The 24,314-nt window shown below is 42.2% G+C and overlaps 1 protein-coding gene across 5 annotated transcripts; it reads left to right on the top strand.

Annotated features, from left to right (window-relative positions):
* Positions 1-350: 350 nt before the first annotated feature.
* On the top strand, positions 351-23,252 carry LOC105492351 (HUS1 checkpoint clamp component). 5 transcript variants are annotated; one of them, XR_011622368.1, is made up of 9 exons: positions 368-498; positions 1,164-1,291; positions 1,386-1,562; positions 3,155-3,262; positions 4,308-4,382; positions 10,766-10,865; positions 12,148-12,267; positions 14,868-15,026; positions 15,681-23,252. XR_011622368.1 is itself a non-coding variant. In XM_011759362.3 (8 exons), exons 1-8 carry the CDS (start codon positions 447-449, stop codon positions 14,948-14,950), a joined length of 843 nt encoding a protein of 280 aa, XP_011757664.2. In that variant the 5' UTR covers positions 351-446; the 3' UTR covers positions 14,951-15,143. The 5 variants fall into 5 exon arrangements, 2 of the variants coding, with proteins under 2 accessions (XP_011757664.2, XP_011757665.2); XR_011622367.1 differs by having other exon boundaries at positions 14,868-15,061; XM_011759362.3 differs by lacking the exon at positions 15,681-23,252 and having other exon boundaries at positions 351-498; positions 14,868-15,143.
* Positions 23,253-24,314: the final 1,062 nt, after the last annotated feature.

The raw sequence follows: 24,314 nt of genomic DNA, 5'->3' as shown, positions 1-24,314 counted from the left end.
GGTATATTTAAGATAATATTGTTTAACCTTTATAAACGACTAATTTTATTTGGATATTTTTAAATAGCACTTGGAGCAGGTGTCACAAAATTCTTTCAAAACGTGAATTCTCAGAACCACCTCCCCAAATCTGGGGCTTGAAGCCACCGCCTCACTAAAAGCAGATCCCACATTACCCCGGAGCGCGGAGGCATACCCGGAGACTGGGACCCCACCTCCTCGGGGCGTGACCTGTGATCCTTGACCCGTGACCCCACCTTCTCTGGGGCGTGACCCCTGGCCCCACCACCCCAGGGGCGTGGCCCGGAAGCAATCCTGGCAAGAGCCGGGTAGCCCGAGCCGGGCGGAACCACTGTGCGCGCCGCCGTGTTTCCGGGCGGGGACACTCATTGCGCGACACTTATCTGTTACCCACAGAGGCCGTCGCGGCTGCGGCAGGCGCGGCCATGAGGTTTCGGGCTAAGATCGTGGACGGGGCCTGTCTGAACCACTTCACACGTGAGCAGGGAGGCCGGAGGGGAGCGAGGGAGGAACGGAAGGAAGCAGTGAGCGCGCGGTGGGGACCGCGGAGGAAGATCAGAGCGGGGATGGGCGGTGGAAGGGGCAGCGGGATGGGCCGCGGGAGGGGCCGCGGGAGGATGGGGCAGGCATAGGGGTGCTGGTGGAGGCCGCGGGATGATGGGCCGGGAGTGCGCGGGTCGGATCGTAGGGCACTTGGGGTGAAGGCGGCTTTCAAGGGACGTTTCTGAAACTTGATTCCGATCACGCGGCTTTAAAAGCAAGCGGCCACTGCTCCCACAGACGGCTTTATCAGGCATTGACGTTCCTTCAAGGCCCCATTCGTCCCTCCACCCTGACAGTGCCTAACCTTGCATTGAACTCTGTACTGCGGTACCCAGTAGTCAATAAGTTCGTGTGAAATGAATGAATGACTAGTAGGTGCCTGTTTTTTTATTTGAGCACTGATGATGTATGCTGTACATCTCCCCGGGTTTGTTGGGAGAATTGCGTGACATCATACTTTCCAGTGTGATACCAATGTAAGTGGTTATTTTTCCACCGAGAAGTTGCACCATGATGAACAAGAAATTCTGTAAAATAAGTTGGTCTCTAGGATGCATGATGTGCGTTTTAGTGATTCCTTATTTTAACCCCTGCTTTAGGAATCAGTAACATGATAGCCAAGCTTGCCAAAACCTGCACCCTCCGCATCAGCCCTGATAAGCTTAACTTCATCCTTTGTGACAAGCTGGCTAATGGAGGAGTGAGCATGTGGTGTGAGCTGGAACAGGTGAGCAAAAACTTCTGAGAGGCCTGCACACTCTGCAGATTGTCTCTGGAAAGACCACAAGTGCCCTGCCTCATCCCCCATGTTTTTCCCTTAGGAGAACTTCTTCAACGAATTTCAAATGGAGGGTGTCTCTGCAGAAAACAATGAGATTTATTTAGAGCTAACATCGGAAAACTTATCTCGAGCCTTGAAAACTGCCCAGAATGCCAGAGCCTTGAAAATCAAACTGACTAATAAACACTTTCCCTGCCTCACAGTCTCCGTGGAGCTGGTGAGTAGGAGAGTCAGGGTTTCAGAAATTTCCCACAGAAGTCTTGGCTTCGAAGGAATAGACATAGTTAGCCTAGCCTCTTTAGCAATAAATATTGTTGAAAGCTATTTGGTTTATTTAAATTTAAAGAGCTGGTCCATAACTATATTTTGCATTAGAGTCAGTTCCTCCTCATTTTAAAATAGTGTTGTTATCCTATGCATTCGGCTAGACTGCTGCTTTTTCCAAGCCATAAAACTTCCAGCCTCTCTATTTCTTGTAGTGGTATTGTCACCTTGTCTAGAAATCATGGTTTCTATGCATTTTCACCGTTGACACATTTTCTCCCCACTCCTACCCTGCCTCATCTGCTCTGATAACCTTTAAATGGCCCCTCATTGTTCAGTACACATATGTTTTATATGCTACTGCCAGATGAATTTAGTGCACAGCTGTCCTCCAAACACACAAATACACAACCTCATGCGCACACATACAACCCAGAGTAGCTCTTGTTACTCATGGAATGAGGTTCGTATTTCCTTTTTTTTTCCGAGACTGAGTCTCTCTCTTGTCACCCAGGCTGGAGTGCAGTGGTGCGATCTCGGCTCACTGCAACCTCCGCCTCCCAGGTTCAAGTGATTTTCATGCCTCAGCCTCCCAAGCAGCTGGGATTACAGGCGCCCACCACCACACCCGGCTAATTTTTGTATTTTTTTAGTAGAGTTGGGGTTTCACCATGTTGGCCAGGCTGGTCTTGAACTCCTGACCTCAAGTGATCCACCTACCTCGTCCTCTCAAAGGCCTCCCAAAGTGCTGCGATTATAGGCATGAACCACCGCGCCCGACCCAACTTTTCTTCATAACTCTCGACTCTGCAGTCAGGCAGTTCTTAGAGCTAATTAGGGTATTTCATGTCACAACATAAGTTTGGTATGTTTTTCCTATTAAGGAAAAGCAAGATAGTAACGTATAATATTTTATGTCCAAAAGTGCAAGATATTTTGTTCTGCGAGTCTCATAGAAGCCCCTAGAAGTAAATATAGTTTGCCTTTTAACTGTTTAGAAACTGCAGCCCCCTGAGTGTCCTATGCCCAAAGAGTGGCCTTCTCTTGGTTGCATCAACATAGCAGGCTTGCTTCTTTCTGCCTCATGGCTTTACATGTGCTGTTTCCCCAGCCTGAAACCCTGTCCCCTTGTTCCTGTCTTCCCACGGCTGCTGCTTTTGGTGGTATCTGAAATGTCACCTCGTCAGTCTAAGGAAACTCCCCCACACTCACTCTGGTCACTGTGGTTTGCTTTCTCACGACTCTAATGAGCATGTCATGCAATTTCATTTGTTTGCATTTTTATTGATCTGTTTGTTCCACTGGAATATTGAGGACCTTTTTGTCTTATTTACCACACTTCCCAGTTCCTGAAAGTACCCAGAGTCTGTTCCGTAAATATTGGCACCATCAATATTGGTCGAATGGCTTTTCAGTGAATAAATTGACAGCATTCCACTTAGATTTGGCATTTCAACTTTTTTGTCCTCGGGTCTTTGGGTTGTTTTGTTGTTGCTTAATATTAACAACATAAAAATATTTTTAAATTAATTCTTTTCTTGGCAGTTATCTATGTCAAGCAGTAGCCGCATTGTGACACATGACATCCCTATAAAGGTGATTCCTAGGAAATTGTGGAAGGACTTGCAAGAACCGGTGGTCCCAGATCCTGATGTAGGTGATGCCTGCAATCCTGTTGTACACCCCACATTAAATGGCATGACTTGAATTCTCTAATTTCAGTTGTAGTCTTGCAGTATATTTTATTGTTAAAGGATTCTTAAGGAAAACATTAGAATATTTGCCTTTTGTTATTTACATAAAACATCTTAAAACATGTTGCATATGATAGAAATGTCATGCCTTCCTATATGTAGAAAATGTCTCACTCAGCAACATCATTTAAAACACAACTGAAATGATACTTTGGAGGACAATTAGTATCCGTTAGTATTCTTGACCTTAGACACCAATTTGGGTTTCCAAGACTTGATCTTTTCCTCAGCCAGTCAGGAGCGATATCTGGATGTGCACGAAAGCCAAGAAGAGAGGAATTTCATGGTTTAGGGCTAATATGGGTTAACAGTCATGCCGATGGTTAACCCTAGAACCCCAGAAGGTAAAGATGATGCCAAAGGGCCCATTTCCTCTTGCTCACAATTTATTTAAGAAGAAAGTACAAAAATATGTTGGGTAAAATAATTACTTGACTTTTACTGGACGACTTCTACACTGATTTCGAAAAACCCCTGTTGTATAGAGCACTCTTGGTAACAGTCTCAGGTGTGATGCAGTGACTCTCTGCCGTATTTCTGCACAGAGCATGGAAAAGGCCCCTGAATCATATGTGTAAATGTCCCTTAGAGGAGGGCCTCCTGCTGAGTGCCTGAGTTTTATTCCCCCTGGACCAATATAGGGGCATCTCAGCTGAAGTGCCCTATGCCTTCTTGAGCCAGAAGAATGCCCGCAGGGACATGGCTGCTGAGGTAGCCAGAGGCAGGCATTCCAGTCTTTAATTTCGCTTGAGCATCCTTGAGTTAGTGAAATAGAATTGGTTTTCTTTTTATATTTTTCAAAGAACTTTATTCAGAAAATTGTAAAATAGTGTCCCGTAGTTTTTGAGCATGCAGTGTGTTCCAGAGTTAGTTATGGAGCCCTTGTCATTACTAGAGTATATTAATATTTTTAATACTTGTGCTTTTTCTCATTGGTTTTGTAGGTTAGTATTTATTTACCAGTCTTGAAGACGATGAAGAGTGTTGTGGAAAAAATGAAAAACATCAGCAATCACCTCGTAAGTCACAACTTCTTTAGAAAAGAACTCTGAAGTATTTGGTGGGGTGGCGTGGGTGCTCTAGCTCACCCTGCAGCAGTCTACGCAGATGGGCACCTCCTAACCGAGTTCCCACTCATGAGGACCTGGCCTAGTGCTGAGAACCTGCAGATTGCTAGTTGGATTTAGAAACCTATTCCAGTACTTTTCAAGTCTCATTCACTGAGGAAAGCTTTTATGTTTGCCTTTAATCCCTTGTGTTTATATTTATAGTATATTAAGGATCTGTTCAGCCGTTCTGCCTGTTTTTCCTCTTACATTTTGGATGAAACATTATGTTTTGTTTTTTTTTTTTGAGACAGAGTCTCACTGTGTCGCCCAGGCTGGAGTGCAGTGGTGCGATCTCGGCTCACTGCAAGCTCTGCCTCCCGGGTTCACGTCATTCTCCCACCTCAGCCTCCCAAGTAACTGGGACTACAGGCGCCCGCCACCCCGCCCAGTTACTGTTTTGTTTTTGTATTTTTAGTAGAGACGGGGTTTCACCGTGTTAGCCAGGATGGTCTCGATCTCCTGACCTCGTGATCTGCCTCATGATCCCTCCCAAAGTACTGGGATTATAGGCGTGAGCCATGGCGCCTGGCCAGAACACTGTATCTTTTACCTGCTAATGTGCCCATATTTTTCTATGAGTCACTGATATGATTGACAGTGAGTTTGGAGTTTCCTGTCTGCATGCCAAATGTCTTTCAGTGAGCCAGGGACAAAGGTATGCCACACCATAGCAGCCTTTATTCCAAGCACCCCTCACACCAAGCTAGGGGGCACTTTTATATTTCTGTTTATTTTCTGTTTATTTTGTGAAAGTCTCCTATGGCCACGTGGCTCGAAATGTTACAGTGTGTGACAGTGGTGGGAAATATGTGGATTATCCTCATTCATACCTGGGGTTATTCTGAGTTCTTCCTTCATTCACTGCCCCTCCCCCGCCCCCTGCTCCCTCCTACCCCACTCCAAAGAACACACTTGGTTATGTCCCTGAATCTTTTAAAAACCACTGTCCACCTGATGAAGCGTAAACTTTTGATCTTCCTAGTATACCAGGCCACCTCTGTAGCCACATCTCTGTTGTATTGCCACACCCTCCCTGCAGAACCAGGCTGGGTTCTGGTATTCCCCGACAATGCCTCTTCTTTTCTGTTCAGTTTCTTTGCCATTTCGCACATGGCTGCTTCTCTCCATCTCCCTGGAAGGCACTTAGCCATTCTCATGCTTCATCACAGACCTTTCCCCACCACCCCTCTGGAAGCCCCTCCTGCATGGAGCTGAGCTGTCCAGTGTACATGGTAAATCACCTGCTAATATCTCTGAAGGTCTCCTGAACCACCAGCGTCTTGATAAGGGAAACCCCGTCTTAATCATCTTTGTGTCCCAGCTGCCCAGTTTGGGATTGCCACTCGGTAGGCAGCAGTAAGTGTCACATTTAATGAAAGAAGGAAGTGACTGGGCATCTCTAATGGGAAGGTGGACATTCTTAGTGTGTTAAATTTTTAGTGTTAAAATTTAGTGTTAAATTTTAGTGTTAAAATTTAGCTTCAAGAGGTCTTTGAAATCACAAAAGTATTTTGAAGCCTAGAAAATGTACATTGGGCTGTTTTTTTCTAGAGTTCTGCTCACTAAGAGCATTGCTGTCGTTGGACCTAACTCAAGGCTTTTCTTTCATAAATTCTATATAGAGCTCATTTTAATTTAAAATCTGTTTTCCATGAAGCAGTGTGCACTGTGCCGACATTGGTGTCACCTGTGACTGCAGTGATGTCGATCCAGTTGTCAGGCTGGCTTCATCTAGGGATACTCTGGGGGACTTCCAGAGAAATTCAAAGAGGCCCAGGAGAGAAAAGACAAAGCGGTTAATTGAAGGATGGCATTTGTTTGTTCTTTCTGTTCAATGAAAATGATTCAGCAAAGTAGAGACGTAGAAGGGTAGCTTAGAATCATCAGAGGTGTTTTGTTTTCTCTTTTTTGGAGTTTAAAAAACAGACATTTTGTGGAGTGGCTACTACAATCTGGAATTACTAAATGGAAAGTTATCAAGTTACTGTAGCAAAGTACATAATCGATCAAGTTACTGTAGCAAAATACATAATCAATCAAGTTACTATAGCAAAGTACATAATGAGGTCTTCCTGGGTATCCAGAATTCTGTGTCTGAATATTACAGGCAGTAGAATTAAGGAAAATGGTAGACTCAACACACTAAAAATGTCCACCTTCCCATTAGACATGCCCAGTCACTTCCTTTCATTAAATGTGAAGTGTGACTGATGGGGTGGGTTGTGTATGTGACTCATGCAGGAACAGAAAAATAAGCAAGAACTGAAGGGAATCGACATCATGTTCTAAGACATTGCTTCTAAGTTCTACCATGTGTGTGAATCCCCTGGGATCTGGTTAAAGTGCAGGTTCTGATTTGGGAGGTCTGAGCTGGAGCCTGAGACTATTGCTGACCAGCTCCTGGGGGATGTCAATGCTGCCTACCTTCAGACCACATCACGTAACAGTACTTTGTGATTTATGCCTGTATTACTCTGTTTTCACACTGCTATAAAGATATTACCTGAGACCAGGGAATTTATAAACAAAAGAGGTTTAATTGACTCACAGTTCTGTCTAGCTGAGGAGGCCTCAGGAAATTTACAATCATGACAGAAGGCAAAGGGGAAGCAAGGTACGTCTTACATGGCAGCTGAAGAGAGAAGAGCACAGAAAAAACTGTCATTTTTAAAACCATCAGATCTCATGAGAACTCCCTCACTATCATGAGAACAGCATGGGATAAGCTGCCCCCGTGATCCAGTCACCTACCACCAGGCCCCCTTCGTCAGCACTTGGGGATTACAATTTGAGATGAGATTTGGCTGGGAATACTGAGCCAAAACAAACCATATCAGTGCCGTACTATATTGTACTTCAAATGTTATCTGAGAAACAGCTTTGCAGGGTCACCTTAATGATGGAAACCAGAGAGTCTATGTTTAGAGTCATGATGTGGAAGAGGGGAGTCTTTGGAGCCACACACCTGGGTTCAGCTCCAGGCTGCGCTGTGCAGTGAGTGCCCTAGTGCTGGGTACTACCCCAAATAGGGATAACAGTGCAGCTATGACAGGGGCCTCGTCACTTTTTATAAATCTAGAGACAATTTTTACTAGGTGCCCAGTATAGTCAGCATTCAGTAAACAATAGGTGACTATTTTAAGGACATCATTGAAAAGATCTTACCCTGATACTTAAGAAATCAAGTGTGTTGATGTGCATCATATTCCAAATAATCGAATCATAAAATAGACATGAGTGACCAGTGTTCGGAGAATTAGTTGTTTGTTAATTTCTTCAATAAGTATTGACTCAAAGCCACCATGTGCTAGGTACCACGTGTTAACATTTAGGAGGGAGTTAGAATCTACTGTTCTGTTACTGACACTTTTAGGAATTCAAAGAAAATGCAAGAGAACATTTAAGCCTGAAGTGCATCTAGGACCATTGCAAGTTGCATTTTTGAATAAGTATTTATTTATTTATATCTAAAACCATTGTTTTTCAAAACAATGGGAATTTACAGATCTTGGGTGTGTGGTTGTTTGGAACAAATGAGCATAAGTCATGTGTTAACCTTACAGAGCCCCAGTAAGCAGTCCAGCATATTCACAAAGATTGTTTTATATATTTTATTTCAGTCACCTAGTGTTCCAGATTGTAGGAAAGCGGGTTAGGAAATATAACAATCTGTTTTTTGGATTAATGAAAGAAAAGGGTTGAAAATGAGTATTTCTCATTCAAAGTAGATTATATAACAAGTAAGTCTGGGGCACTATTTTTCTATTAATGTAAAAAACTCAGAAATAAGAGCTCACCCAAGTTAGAAAAACTTTGTTTTTGGAATGAAAACTATTCAGAGTTCACCAATTTTAAGGAACAGGAACAAAGAACACTAAATTGTATTCAGTAAACATGGACACTGATACAGAGCTGTGCAGACAGGATGCCTTCTCTCTTTTCTCTCTGTGGCACTGTGAGGATGGAATGGCCCTAAATAAGACTAGTTGCTAGATGACACTTTTATAGTACAAGATGGCAAAATGCTGTCTGGCAGACTACACACGGGCTTTCCAGAGACCTCCTAGGCTTTAACATTGAGCAGATATCAATGTCAAAAAGAGAAATAATATGTACTAGTTCTTTTAGGAGGAAGTTTCGTTGTAGGTGCGGGAGTGGACCAGGATAGGTTAGCAAAACCTCAAACCACACTGTGGCATATGCTTCATTTCTAGGTTCCATCCAAATAAAAGAACTGATTGGTTGCTGGGGTGGGTAGAGAGGAGCTTCAAAGGAAAGGAGGCCCCCTGTGACCTATGGAGACAGTCCTAAGGCAGCAAGAGCAGGAGTAGAAGAGGGGCGCCTGATGGTATGTGAGGGAGAGGCAGAAGTCTGGTAGCCTGGGCATGTGGAGTTCAGCTCAGCCATCCTCAGTCCTGGTAACCCGACAGCAGCCCCAGACCCTTCTGGATTTGGAAATTTCATTTTCCAACATGTGAGTTTATTTTCTAAATAAATGGCTATGTTCTCATGAAGTTCTAAAGGCCTTATAGTCATATTAAATGTGTATTTATGACAAATGGTTTATTATATTTTATAAAAATAAGACACTGATTTCCACATTCTTTTCTCATTTTCCTCCTTCCTGTTTTGTAATGGTTATATTATGTCTACATCATCAGAGCATAAAATTTTATTACTACACATTATTCTGTCCTCTTCACTCCTATTGTTTAGTTTTGGTTCCAAAGGTCAAAATAAGGCTCACACTGTTTATGCTGTAAGTTCTCCAATGATTTTTTGGTTTTCAAAAGCTTATTCTCTAGCATATCACTCAGAAAGGACTCACAGGAATAGGATTCCATTGGTTATCATGTGTTTATAATGTCAGTTTGGCTCACTGCACTGCGTTGTCTGCTGGTGTATATTATTGCTATCAAAAAGTCTGATTCCATTCTGATTTTGTTTCACAGCTTGGATTTATTCATTTGAAGGTGGGGACTAAATACTCTGGGGATTTTTCCCATTTTCTTTAAATCCAACTGTCTTGACCATCTGGGGTCAATTTTCCCAGGTGTGTGGTGTGTCCCTTCAGTAAGTGGGCCCAACTCTTCATTCACTTCAGGAAAGTTTTGAGCTATAGTTGATAGCATTTATTTTCCAGTGCTTTCTTTTTCTTCTGGTACTCAGAGGGCTTGGTTCTTCTCCACCATCTTTATTATTTTCTGTCAGATCCTTTTCATCTCTTTGTTTCTGTTTGGTAAATTTTATTTTTCTCCTTTCCATCCCAGTTTCTCTTACTGTTCTCTCTGTGGCACCTATTTGCTCTAGTCTTCTTCCTTCTAAACTAGTTTCTGTTTCTGAAAATTTTCCTTGTGTTTCTAATTACTTCCTGTGCTGTTAGCTGTGTTTTCATATGTGCATACTGTCTGGTCATCTCATGTCTGAGCTTCCCTAGTTCTGATTCATGTTGTTCTGTCATAGCTTTTATTATTGTTCATTTGTTTTAGTTGGCCTTGAAATAATAGGCTACTCTCTGCATCTGGTTTGCAGAGTGTCTTTAGTTTCTGTGCTATTTGGACATTATAATTTCTATTTTTCTTTTTTCAGAATATTACTATATTGAAGTCAACCACAATCCTTTTGTTGTTGCTGTTGTAGGTGGTTTTTCTGGTTATTTTAGGAGGAAGTTTCATTGTAGGAGTGAAAGTGGACCAAAATAATTTTCTAATTTAATGACTCTAGAATTCTCTATTCTTTGTAACCATAAAATATTAAAACATGCATCCTCACCACGTCCCCAGTACTTTCTGAGATCTGTCCCTCTTTTTCGTTCTTTTAAAGCTTCATTCCTTTTTTTTTTTTTTTTTTTTTTTTTTTGCCCGAGGTACCCATTCTGCTCAGTTGAGGCTCTTACTTCCCGTGGTTCCTTCTCAGTGCAAGACTCTCTCCTGCTGTGAGGGAGTTCTCATCAGCTCCACCCAGCCCTCCCTAGAGCCCTGCCCTTGTGCTGCTGTAGTCTCCTGGCAAGTCCTCTCTGAGTTCTACCTGTTTTCACATCTTTACTGTGTTCTCCATTCCGGGAGGCAGGCAGGGGGACTTCCCCTTTGGGATTTTTGGGAGGTTTCTGAGTTCTTGGCTCTTGGGCCTTATCTTTTCTCTTTCGCTGATAGCACGGGGATCTCAGGGCGCTCTGAGGTGTTTTGAGGTTTTGTAGGGTACTTTGTCATCTGGTTGTGTGAAAGCTGCTGCCCATGGAGTTTTTTTCCTTTTGTCTTCCTTTTCTAAGACTATGTAAAATACTCAATTTGCAGGTTATTGAAGCAAACCTAGATGGAGAATTGAATTTGAAAATAGAAACTGAATTAGTATGTGTTACAACTCATTTTAAAGATCTTGGAAATCCTCCTTTAGGTAAGTGTTCTAGTGGGTTATATTTTGCTTTTGATAAGTTAACTGTTTCAGATAACCTACCTATTGAGGTCTCTTAATGTAAAAAGGTTGAAATTCAGTTGACTTTGTTTCATGCTTGGGTAAAGAACAAAGGAATTGAGATTGGACTACGTATCTCTGTGGTGTAGTGGAGCATTTAGCCATCAGAGGGAGAAGCTGTGCCACCAAGTAGCTGACCAATCTGTGCAGGGTCTCCATACTCTGTAGAATTTGGATCAAGTTAAATAACCTCCAAGATCCCTTCCAGCTCTTCAATTCCTATTCTACTCCTAAAGATTTCCATTTCTCACCTGGAATGGATTCAGAAAGGTAGATACATTTGTTCTTATATTCTCCTCCTTTAGTTACTTCCACAGGTAAGAAATTAGTGTAGCAGATGCAAAACTGTTTCACTTGATGACATTTCTCATCTCATACAAGGTAATAAGGGACGATAGAGTCAGTTCAGCAAGTGGAGAAAGAGGGGATGGTTGTACAGTCTGGTGAGTCATAAGCCAAGAGGGGGTTAGAATCATGGCTGGAAAGTGGGCAGCTGCACAGTAGCAGGGGCTGCCTCAGCAGGAAAGCAGGCAAAGGACCAGGGGAGAAACACCTGGGGATGATGAGAAAATCATTTTATGATACATTGGTGTTCCAGAACCAATAAAATCGGCCCTGGTTACGTTTAGAATTAAGTCACTACAAGTTTGCTTGAATATAAGCACAGATTTTAGCATAGAGTTGGAAGGAATGTTTACTTTCTAATTAAGAGCATCCTGTTCCGGCAGAGTGAAATCCATGTGGTTATACCTTTGATAATATTGTGTAAAGTGATTCATTCTGATTTTGTTTCTTTTAATAAACATAAGGTGGGACTTACCTTTGGTACTTTCTCAGAAGTTGAAAGGATTTTTTTTAATTGCACTTGAGAATGACAGGCCCTTGCATTAGTTAATGTATATATTTTCACTCTTAAAATACATAGTGAGTGAGTACAAATAAATGCAATTTTCTTTGACCTAAAGAGGGAGATTGAGTTATATTTCAAGTCCCCTGTAAATAAAGATGCCTGGAAATTATCATCGTATTTTAAATAGTTAGGACCTAATGCTTAATGAATGACAACATTTACAAGTTGCAATATTTCTCCAGGATGCTAAAACCAGTGCTGAAGTGAATCACTTATTCAGATAAAATGCAAGTGTCTCCAGGTTTCCTGTTATGTGCGAAGATGTTGTATTTAAACGCATTCCTATCATTTTAGCCTCTGAAAGCACCCATCAAGACAGAAACGTGGAACACATGGCTGAAGTGCACATAGATATTAGGAAGCTCCTACAGTTTCTTGCTGGACAACAAGTAAATCCCACAAAAGCCTTATGCAGTGAGTGTGCTTCTCTCTTTTGTTTTTCATATTCTTTCATATTCTAAATACTTCAGTCAACTCTAATCTAACAGATTGCATATAGTCTCATAAGTCCAAAAAAAAAAAAAAGCTCAATTATGTGGACTTTAGCTTCCTAGGACAGTCGGGTTTTTTAATTTTCCTGGATTTAGAAGTACCTAAGGTGGCAGCAGAGAAACAACCCCTGGGCACTCTGTTAGCGCCTGCAACCGGCAGCCACACTGGTTGATAGGTGGGTTGTGTGCTGCCTCAGCTGGCCAGCGCACCTGGAGACGCCCTCGGGAAGATGGGTGCAGATCATCTCACCTTCTCCATGGCCATCTAATTTGACCTACTCAGAGTGCCAGACACGGTTTGGCTTGGATTTAAGTTTTCCCTTGTGATGCCTTGTTTCCTTTCTGTGGCTATGCTGGCCTGCACTCGCTGCCCCATATCTATCCCTTGGCTGCTGGTTAACAGTTGCCTCTTGATTCTGGCTGGGTCCCGTCTTGTGAGGTCACACACCTGCTCCAGCGCTATTCATCTGCTGACCACACATGAGAAGGTCATTACCTGCCAAGAGCTTTTCAAGGCATTTTTGTCACCTTCTACTGAAATGACAGCGACTGCAGCCTGGATTTGAAGTTCCACGTTTTGTAGAATAGCTCCCAGGCTGAGCTGAGAGGGAGGTTGGGCCAACGCTGCACCTCATCCCCTTCGGATCTGCAGTGTGCTGTAGAGAAGGAACAGAACATTCTAGGTGGCAATGTCAAGGACCAGCCCTTTTGAACGAGAGACATGAAGAGAATCAGAAGAGACCATGGGAGGAGCAATGGGTGTTAGGGAATTGGGGAAGGCATCAGTTGGAGTGATGGGCACAGAAGGAGATACCGCCAGAGAAGCAGCTCTGAGGGTAGAGATGGAGAAGCTAGATGAGGCCAGATCATGAGGAGTTTTGGAGTGAGGTACCTGTGCTGCTTTTTAAGGAACTTTGACATGAATGGTGTCATATTTCTAAGGCCAAGCATGGTGGGAGCTGTGTGGCAGTGCCGGGTCCTTAAAGGTGCTTCTCAGAACCTTGATGTGCATGGAGGTCACCTGGAGGTCGTGTAAAGGGACTCCTTGTTCATAGTTTGGGCTGGGCCTCATGGCTGCACTTCTCCCAAGCTCCTATACAATGCCCAGACCCTTGGTCCTGACAAGCACAGTGTGAATGGTGAGAGGGTGAAATACTCCTCGTCTATGTAGAGTGTGGAAACACGGGTTGGGGGGTCCCTGTGCTGCACAACATCAGTCTTTGAACTTGGTATTTTGGGGACCTTCTGAATCCAAGGCTGATGAGGAACACAGAAGAGTTCTTATCAAAGGTGGTTGACTAAGCCATGTGTCTTCTCAACATTCACTTTGGTGTCCCCATGTGTAGCAGAGAAAGGAGGACCAGCAAATTGTGATGTAGCAAAAAATTTAAAAAAAAAAACAACCCTAGGTTGAACTTCTCATACCTTCTTAACTTCCCAAAGCCCCTTTTCTGTCTCTGTCAGTCTCCTTCAGGTGTCGAATCAGTTGTCCCCTCCTCTAGCTAGGTCCTGCCACCCTCAGTCTCTGCCTCTCCTGTGCCCTTGCACCACCTCTCTTAAAGAATGCTTGTCTTCCTGCTTGTCCTCTCCGGTCCTTTCCCCGACCTCCCGTCTCCTGGGACTGGCCTCTCTGCAGCCTGCTCACACATGGTTTCTTGTCACTCACTCATATGTGCTGGAGAGCTTTCCTCGGCTGCTGTGCTGCAGCTCCCCGAGCTTGGGGTGGTTGTCACACTGTGTGCTCCTGCCCGCCGTCATGTGCTCTTTACTTCCCTGCTTGGTTGCATGCCTGATGCCTTGGATTTTAGCCATCCCCCATGGCCCTCACGGGATTGGCAGGACTGTTGAGATGCAGGGGTCCATCCCATGCAGCAGTGTGTGACAGTCTGTCCCAGGTGTTGGGGGATCCTGGCTCTCGACTCTTCTCAGCACAGTTCCTCCACTCACTGGTGAGGAGCTGCTCTTGCCCGCAGAAGGATGCTGATGTGGGTGAATGTGGTTTGCCAGAAAGCCAGCCTGCTGGGTGTTTTTCCAAGGGCTTGGGCCACTTCACTCTTCCTTTCCTCGCTGCAGGAAGCCACCAGTGCTGAACATCAAAGCTGATTCAGTACTGGTAGATGTGCTGCTTTATTGAATAATCTTCCAAGGTAAAATTTTGCCAGGTCAAGAAATAGCAATTTAATCCATTTAGAGGAATGAATATAATTTGAAAAATTAACTTATTTCAAGACTAGCATCTCAAAGTGTTGAGACCTTCTTTTAAATAGCTTTCTGGATTTTGAGACATACTTTTACTGGCTGTGATTTATAAGAATTTGTGGTTTGTGGAGTACTGTCCTAAATGCCAGTGATGCAGCCTCAGCTGTGGCAGTGAGAGTGAGAGACTGTGGTCTCCACAGCTGCCTCGGGGAAGACAGATGCCTAAAACAGGAGGCACAGGCTGGGAAGGCTGTTCTGAAAAAGTAGATATCAAAATGTGTGTGCTGCACTAGATCTTTAAAATCATGGCTTTTCTCTTCCCAGATATTGTGAATAACAAGATGGTGCATTTTGATCTGCTTCACGAAGACGTCTCCCTTCAGTATTTCATCCCTGCGCTGTCCTAGCACCCTGTTGCTGGAGTTGGCATGCAGAGACTTTGTCAGGATGGGAGAGGCCGTAGGCGTTGTGTTCTGATCACTGGTCTGTGTCCTCACAGCACCGCACATCGACACACTGTACTTATTTGTCCCTCTCTAACATTTTAACTAAAAGTTGACTTAATGGCACACAGTTGGATAAACATATCACTTCGTGTTACTCATGTCTGTTTTGTTTTGTTTTTAAGACATTGAAAAGAAAAGCTAGAATTTATTTATTCAGACTTTAAAGAACAATTTCTCATTGACGTTGTGAAAATCCTCATGTATTTAGACTTGGTGTAGTAGCCAGAATTCATGCAGCTGTGGCCTGGGAGCTGGGGGTACTTTCCCTCCAGGCAGAGGCTCTAGCTCAGCACGGCCTGTAGCGCACAGTCAGTCTTGCATTTCAGTGTGTTCACCCTGCTTGCTCCTGCCCCTTGGAGCCCAGTGACAGAAAGTATAGCCTCTGTCACCCCGCTGCCACTGCCTTGGTTACTCAGAGCGCTGTGGGGTGTCAAAGCTGCAGCATTTGGGGTCCCTCTCTCTCTTGCTGAGTACTCAAGCCCACCTGAGTCCACTCCCCTCTTGATGCCTGGAGAGCTGGCCCAGCCAACACAGCTTTTCGCTGGGAGCTCCTTCTGCCATTCCAATTAGTTTCTTCCTGGGGCCAGTTTTGGGTTTAGGTTGTAATTCCTTATATTTCTTTCTTCCGCAGTGCATCGGATCTGTCGTTCTGGAAAGAAGACCCTTCTATTTAGAGTAGAAACAAAGGAAACTTCTAAGGTATCATCTGTGTTAGGTGATGAGACCATATTTCTTTGATGTTTCTGAACATCAAAGCTGATTCAGTACTGGTAGATGTGCTCATTCTCCCTAAAACATACCTATCATATTTCCTATTATAATTCTATCTCATTGTCCTGTGGAGGTGGACATGATCAACAATATCTTTTATTTTCTTGTTTTGTTTTGTTTGAGACAAGGTCTCACTCTGTCACCCAGACTGGAGTGAAGGGCAACAATCATGGCTCACCGCCTTGACCTCCTTGGCTCAAGGCATCCTCCCACCTCAGCCTCCTGACTACCTGGGACTACCGGTGTGCACCACCACATCCAGCTAGTTTTTAATTTTTCATAGAGATAGAGTCCCACTGTGTTGCCTAGGCTGGTCTTGAATTCCTGGGCTCAAGCCACCCGCCCACCTGGGCCTCCCAAAGTGCTGGGATTACAGGCATTAACCATCACACCCATCCGTAAACGTTATCTTAATGTCACATTACAAAACTGAGGCCTAAGTAGCTTAGGACAAGATGAAGAAATCGAAGACTAGCTAACATGAAAATTTATATTTTGGCTTTTTCATGTTTTTTGGTAAAACCAGTGTATTTGAATGGTTCTTTTGATGTTTAATAATGGTTTTTTGTTTGTTTGCTTGGTTCAGTTTTTTTTTTTTTCCTTGAGACAGAGTCTTGCTCTGTTGCCAGGCCGGAGTGCCAGTGTCACGATCTTGGCTCACTGCAACCTCCACGTCCCAAGTTCAAGCGATTCTCCTGCCTCAGCCCCCCGAGTAGCTGGGACTATAGGCACGTCCCACCACACCCAGCTAATTTTTGTATTTTTAGTAGAGATGGCATTTCACTATGTTGGCCAGGATGGTCTCGATCTCTTGACTTCGTGATCCACCTGCCTTGGCCTCTCAAAAGTGCTGGGATTACAGGCGTAAGCCACCATGCCTGGCCTGTGTTTAATAATGTTTAAATAGGGTGGAATATTTTGTTAAATTAACATTTTAAAATTAGAAGATGCCATTTTAATTTTTAAACCCTTTCTTCCTCGTTGTAACAAAATTAATTCCAGCTGTAGTGAGAAAACTTAAAAATCATGATACAAAATGAAACAATATCTGAAAGTAGTTTTATAAAACTGAAATTATTGTTAAAGAGAATGGTATTAGTGACTTAACCATTTGCTCTATATGATGTTTATTATCAAATACACATAATTTTGAAGATTTTAATGAATGGCTTAAGATTTTATCTTTGTGTAGAATGTGGCTAAAGAAACCTTAGTTGAGATTCAAGAAGTTGGTATCTGTTTCTGATTCCTATCACAACTTGCTACTTAGTGTCTACCTCGTCCTCCACCTCTTTGCTCCTCAAAGAGCTGTGAAAAATGATGGCAGGAGCCCATACAAAAACCACAGACTTAGAGAAGGGCACAGTGCTGCTCTATTGAATGATCTTCCAAGGTAAAATTTTGCCAGGTCAAGAAATAGCAATTTAATCCATTTAGAGGAATGAATATAATTTGAAAAATTAACTTATTTCAAGACTAACATCTCAAAGTGTTGAGACCTCTTTTAAATAGCTTTCTGGATTTTGAGACATACTTCTACTGGCTGTGATTTATAAGAATTTGTGGTTTGTGGAGTACTGTCCTAAATGCCAGGGTAAAATAAGGCAGTCCCATACCTTGCCTGCCCTGAGCTGAGGACCCCATGTCCTTTTGGTAGGCACATCTTTTCTCTCCTCCTCTGTTCTGCTCTCCCCCAGCATATACTTCCTAGCCCTAGGCAATTACTTGTCTAATATCTGTCTCTGTATATTTGCCTATTCTGGTTTTTAGCTGTTTTTTTTTTTTCCTGGGGGAGACAGGATCTGGCTCTGTCCCCCAGGCTGGAGTGCAGTAGTACAGTCACGGCTCACTGCAGTCTCAAACTCCTGGGCTTAAGCAGTCCTCCTGCCTCACCCTCCCAAGTAGCTGGAACCACAGGTGTGTTTTTTATATTGTTTTGTAGAGATGAGGTTTTGCCATGTTGCCCAGGACTCCTGGGCTCAAGCAGTCTGCCCGCCTCAGCCTCCCAAAATGCTAGGATCATAGCCGTAAGCCACCACACCCAGCAATTCTTTTTATCCAAGAATTTTATCAGCTGAATTTTGAAGTCATTCTGTGCCATATTGGAGACATTTAAGAATTTCACATTCCAGTTGCTCCTGGCTAGCATCCTAGTGGTCCTGTCGTCCTTCAGCGCTTCCTTGGCCCAGCAGGGAACTGCTTAGCCGTCAGTTCTGTAGGCTAAGTTTACAGTGAGGAACTGTGCCTGGTGTGAAGGAGCCCACTTTTGGGGACCTAGAATGTGGCCTCAACAGTAGTCCTGGGGCTGGAATTCTGGTTCAGCCACTAGGCAAAGGTGTTTAATGACATTCGTGTTCTTAGTGTACGTTGCCAATTTAGCAAAGCATCCATCATTTTGAAGAGGTAACAATTCAGTACTTTTTAAAACAGCTGTATTGAGATGTAATTCACATATCACACAATTCACCCATTTAAAATAGACTGTCTAGTGGTTTTTAGTATGTTCTCAGAGTTGTACAACCATCACCACTATCAATTTTAGAACATTTTCATCACCCAATAAAGAAACTTCTTAACCATAAGTAATCATTTTTCATTTTTCTCTCTTCCCTTGTTCTGTTCTCCCCCAGCATATACCTCCTGACCCCAGGCAATTACTTATCTAATATCTGTCTCTATATATTTGCCTATTCTGGTTTTTAGCTCTTTTTTTTTCTTGGAGGAGACAGGGTCTGGCTCTGTCCCCCAGGCTGGAGTGTAGTGGTACAATCACGGCTCACTGCAGTCTCAAACTCCAGGGCTTAAGTAGCCCTCCTGCCTCACCCTCCCAAGTAGCTGGAACCACAGGTGTGTGCCACTGTGCCTGACTAATTTTTGTATTTTTTGTAGAGATGAGGTTTTACCACATTGCCCAGGCTGGTCTCAAACTCTTGGGCTCAAGCAGTCTGCCAGCCTCAGCCTCCCAAAGTGCTAGGACCACAGGCATGAGCCACCACAGCCAGCATTTCTTTTTATCCAACTGTAATTATATATCCTTGACCAGGGTCTCCCTTACCCACTGCCCTCAAACACCTAAGCATCTGGTAACTACCATTCTACTCTCCTTCTATGAGATTTGCTTTTTTAGATTCTAAATATAAGTGAGATCGTGCATTGTCTATGCCCGGCTTATTTCACTTAATATAATGTTCTCCAGGGGTTCAACCATGTGGTTGCAAATGACCAGATTTTGTTCTTTTTTATTGCTGAATAGTACTCCATTGTGTTTATGTCCATTTTGTTTATCCATTCATCTGTTGGTCACTTAGGTTGTTTCCATATCTTGGCTGTAGTGAATAATGCAGTGAATATGGGAGTGCAAGATGTCTTTTTGATATACTGATTTCATTTCCTCTGGGTGAATACCCAGTAGTGGGATTGCTGGATCATATGGTAGTTCTATTTTTAATATTTTAAAGAACCTCCATACTGTTTGCCTTAATGGGGATACTAATTTACATTTCCTCCAACAGCATACAAAAACTTCCTTTTCTCCACATCCTTGCCAACACTTACCTTCTGTCTTTTTTTTTTTTTTTCCAAGAAAGGCCCAAACAAAGCTAATCTTTTGTCTTTTTGGTAATAGCCATTTTAACTGGTATGAGGTGACTGAGGTGATATCTCATTGTAGTTTTGATTTTCATTTTCCTGATGATTAGTGATGAACATTTTTTCATATATCCATTGGCTGTTTGCTTGTCTTCTTTTGAGAAGTCTCTTCAGGTCTTTTGCCCATTTTTAAATAGGCTTATTTGTTTTCTTACTATTAAGTTGTTTGAGTTCCTTTTATATTTTAGATATTAAATCTTTGTCGGATGTATAGTTTGCAAATATAATGTTTTCTCCCATTCTATAGATTGTCTCTTCACTCTGTCGGTTGTTTCCTTTGCTGTGCAGAAGCCTTTTAATTTGATGTAGTTTGATTTGCCCATTGTTTGCGTTTGTTGCCTGTGCTTTTGAAGTCTTGTTCATAAAATTCTTGCCTGTATAAATATAGTGAAGCATTTCCCCTGTGTTTCCTCTAGCAGTTTCATAGTTTCAGGTCTTACATCTATGTCTTTAATTCATCTTGAGTTGATTTGTGTATATGGTGGGAGATAAGGGTTTAATTTCATTCTTCTGCATGTGGATTTTCAGTTTTCCTAGCATCGTTTATTGAAAGACTGTCCTTTCTTTTCAATAAATGTGTGTTATTGGCACCTTTGTTGATAATCAGTTGGCTGTAAATGTGTGGATTTATTCCTGGGTTCTCTGTTCCACTGATCTATCTATCTATTTTTATACCACTACCATGCTGTTTTTATAACTTTAATTTTATGGTATATTTTGAAGTCAGGTATTATGATGCCTCCGGCTTTGTTCTTTTTGCTCAAGATTGCTTTGGCTATTCAAGGTCTTTTGTGGTTACATATGAATTTTAGGATTTTTTTTCTATCGCTGTGAAGAATTTCATTGGTATCTTGATAGGAATTGCACTGAATCTGCAGATTGCTTTGGACAGTATGAACATTTAAGAAATAATTCTTTCAATCCATGAACACAGGATAACTTCCCATTTATTTATGTCTTCAGTTTCTTTCATCAGTGTTTTATAGTTTTCATCTTAGAGATTTTTCACCATGGTTAAGTTTATTTATATATATATATATATATAGTATCTATTTGTAGCTATTGTAAATGGGATTTTCTTGATTTCTTTTTCAAATAGTTCACTATTAATGTATAGAAATGATACTGGTGTTATGGCTGTAATCCCAGCACTCTGGGAGGCCAAGACAGGTGAGTTGCTTGAGCTCACGAGTTTGAGACCAGCCTGGGCAACATGGCAAAACCCCTTCTCTACAAAAAATACAAAAGTTAGCCAGATGTGATGGTCCCAACTACTTGGGAGGCTGAGGTGGGAGGATTGGTTGAGCCCAGGGGGCTGAGGCTGCAATGAGCTGTGATTGCAACATTGCACTTCACCCTGGGCAACAGAGTGAGATCTTGTCTCAAAAAAAGGAAATAATACTAGTTTTTGTGTATTGGTTTTGTATCCTGAAACTTTACTGAATGTGTTTTAGTTTGAACAGTTTTTTTGGTGGAGTCTTTAGGATTTTCTATACTTATGATCATGTCATCTGTAAACAGGGACAGTTTAACTTCCTCCTTCCCAATTTGGATGCCTTTGCTTTCTGTTGCCTAATTGCCTAGTTACAGCATGTTCCTATTCTGTAAATGTCCAATGAACTAGAGAATGATTCTTGGGTAGTTAATATTGTCAATGTTGATGAACTCTTTTCCTTCTCTGAAAGCAGCTCCTTTCTTGGAGGTTTCAATTCTGCGTGGCAGTTTGCAGCATTTCTAGTGGTACTGCTCCATATTTTATAGCTTTATGAAGAAGGTGTTTACTTTTTTTGAAATTACCTTGAGACATTTCAAATTGTGCAGAAAATATATGCACAAAAGCAAATGTCTTGGAGTTTGCTATAGCCGCTTATGCGTCATCTGACTCTTGAATAGCTTTTAATTCAGCTTTTAAATCTCACTTGAATTTGAGCAAAACCTTCATCTTTATTTGTATCTGGACAAATTACTTCAATTGCTTGACAGTAATGACCAATCAGTTTATTTAAAATGGTATCATTTAGTAGGACAGTGTTTTTCTCTAGTTTGAGCAACGAATTCAACCAGTCCTCTAGGTTGTTCATCATCATCATCATTTGGTTATCAGTTCCTGATTTTTTTTTTATTTTATTTTTATTTGAGACGGAGTCTCGCTCTGTCGCCCAGGCTGGAGTGCACTGGCCGGATCTCAGCTCACTGCAAGCTCCGCCTCCTGGGTTTACACCATTCTCCTGCCTCAGCCTCCTGAGTAGCTGGGACTACAGGCGCCCGCCACCTCGCCTGGCTAGATTTTTGTATTTTTTAGTAGAGACAGGGTTTCATCCTGAGTTATTTTTACCAGTGAGTTTTATACCTTCAGACAGCTATTTTGAATTATCTCAGGAATATCATGTATCTCTGCCTCTTTAGAGTCAGTCACTGGCACTTTGTCTGTTTGGTGACATCATGTTTCCCTGACCTTCATCCTTGTAGTTATATATGGATATCTGAGCATTGAATATATAGGTATTTATAAACAGTCTTTGCAATCTGGCTTTGTCTGTGATTGTCCTTGTACAGTAGGTCTGTCCAGAAATTGTAAGCACACTGTCTTTTTTGGTCTTTAAGCCCGTGAGTGCTACAGCCCGTGTAGTGCCAAATGGTGCCCTAAGCCCAGGTTCCCTACAGTTGGCTTTGTGATTTGTTTGCTGATTGCTGTAAGCCCCACCCCCATTCTTTGTTTCTAATTTACACCTAGTAGGCTAACCCTGCTGGCACCTGCAGTGCTTCCAGTGGGAAAGGACCATAGTGTGCCCCTGTGAAAAGTCTCAGAATGGTGGGGAAGGTGAATGCCCACCTCCTGCTCTTTTTTCCCACTGTAGAAATTGTGATTCCAGAGAAATTCTCCAAGTGAGGTGCTATGTGCGCTTGGGGGAGGGGTGTCATGATCAAACAGAACCATTCTCTTTACCCTCTGATCATGGTTTTTCTTGGCTCTGTGGTCCAGTGAGTTGTCACAGCTTCACTCTCAATTTCTGGGATAATCAGGGCAATAATCTTGCCACTGGGTATTTGCTTAGTTGAAATTATGTGGTGGGGACAGAAGCCAGTAACTTTAACTCCTCCATTTTGCTGATGGCTCTTGAATTCTGTTCTTTCATGTGGATTTTAATAGGGAGGGTCTAAAAGGAAGCTTCAGTTTGGGATTTTTAGAGCTTCTTCTAAGTACAATTGTTGAATCAAGAGATAAAAATGATGTTATAACTGGAAATAACCCCGAGATTAAAAAGGAGATAAATTAGCCCCATTGGGACAGTGCTATTGGGAATGTGAATTGATATCACTTTCCTGGAGTCTAGTTTAGTATTTATTTTATACAGAATTCCTGAAAATATGTGTGTCTCCTTTGACTCAATACTTAAAGGAATTTACACAAAGGTTATAATCAAAGATGTTCTAGAACTGTTATGCTGGAAAAACATGAAATATTCTAATTATGAATTAATTGGGGATCAGTGAAATAAACTATGGTTTGATATGCTCTAAAAAATAATGTTACAGAAAAAAGTGTACTGATATGGCAAAATGTACATGACATAGTTAAAAAAGCAGGTTAGATGCTGATATATACAGTATAATAGAAAAAGATCAGGAAGATATACACTGACATTTAAATCTGGATATTTATGAGTTTTTTTATTTCAATCTTTGTACATGTATGTATTTTCTAAAAATTGTATTACTATCTTTGTAATAAAGTAAATTATTTTTAAAGGACTAAATAATAAATATTTGTTATTTGAGTGCTTTACGTATTCACTTGGCAATTACAGTTTCCTGAACATTGGACTTCAGACTTTTCACAGCACATCCTTATTTTCATAAATAGAAAATTAAACTTATTTGTCACTTTGATATTATGCCAGGTTTAGAATACTGGAGTCTCAATCAATAAGGTAGCACCACATTGCAGAGTCATCTCTTTTTACCATGGGCCCAACATGGATGAGGATCAATCAGTATCTGTAAGTCTTTGCAGTGAGGGCAGAGTGACCACCTATTAAGTTCTAGGCTAAAGGATTCTGGGAGAGACCAGCCACACAGAGGACTTCACAAATCACTGGACAGTAAGGAAGATGACCCCACAGGGTAGCATGAGAAAATGTAGCTGCCTTCCTGGAATCTAGGTCGTATTCGCCTGTAGCACAAAATGAACCAATCTTAAACCATAACCAGCATATGTAGCTTGGAAAGATGCTAAATTCCACACCCTAAGACCTGGGAATGGATTTTGGCTCTTTCCAGCATCCTAGTCTTGGGCAAGTCATTCAGCCTCTTGAGACAGTTTCTCTAACAGTGACTAAACGTGCTGACCACCTGTGGTGGTTGGAATTAGAGAAAATAGCATGACTCATTGGCAGGTTTCTAAATTGGGAAGTGTAAAATGTGAGCATTTATAAGTGGTCTTAGTCTGTGTTGTCTGGCTATAGCTGATTCCCACAGACTGAGTCATTTATAAAGAAAAGAGAGTTATTACAGTTTTGGGAGCTGGGATGTCCAAAGTAAGGTAAGGGGATGCGTCTGGTAAAGCCCTCCTTGCTGTATTGTCCCCTGGCAGAAGGGCACAAGGCAGAAGCGTGTGCAGGAGACAGAAAGGAGGCAAGAGGGGCGGACCGTCTTTGATAACAACTCATTCTCACAATAACAGCATTAAGCCATCATGAGAGCAGAGCCCTTGTGACCTCATCACTTCTCATCAGGCCCTACCTCCCAACACCACTGCAGAGGACCAAGCTTCTAAGAGGAATTTAGGGGACACGCTCAAACCATAACATAAGCCTTACAAAACAAAACAAGCAAAAATTGGCTT

Source organism: Macaca nemestrina, chromosome 4, assembly GCF_043159975.1.
Source record: "Macaca nemestrina isolate mMacNem1 chromosome 4, mMacNem.hap1, whole genome shotgun sequence".
Classification (NCBI taxonomy): Eukaryota; Metazoa; Chordata; class Mammalia; order Primates; family Cercopithecidae; genus Macaca; species Macaca nemestrina.
Note: the sequence above shows the minus strand (reverse complement) of the source record. Positions and strands in the feature narration are given on the sequence as shown.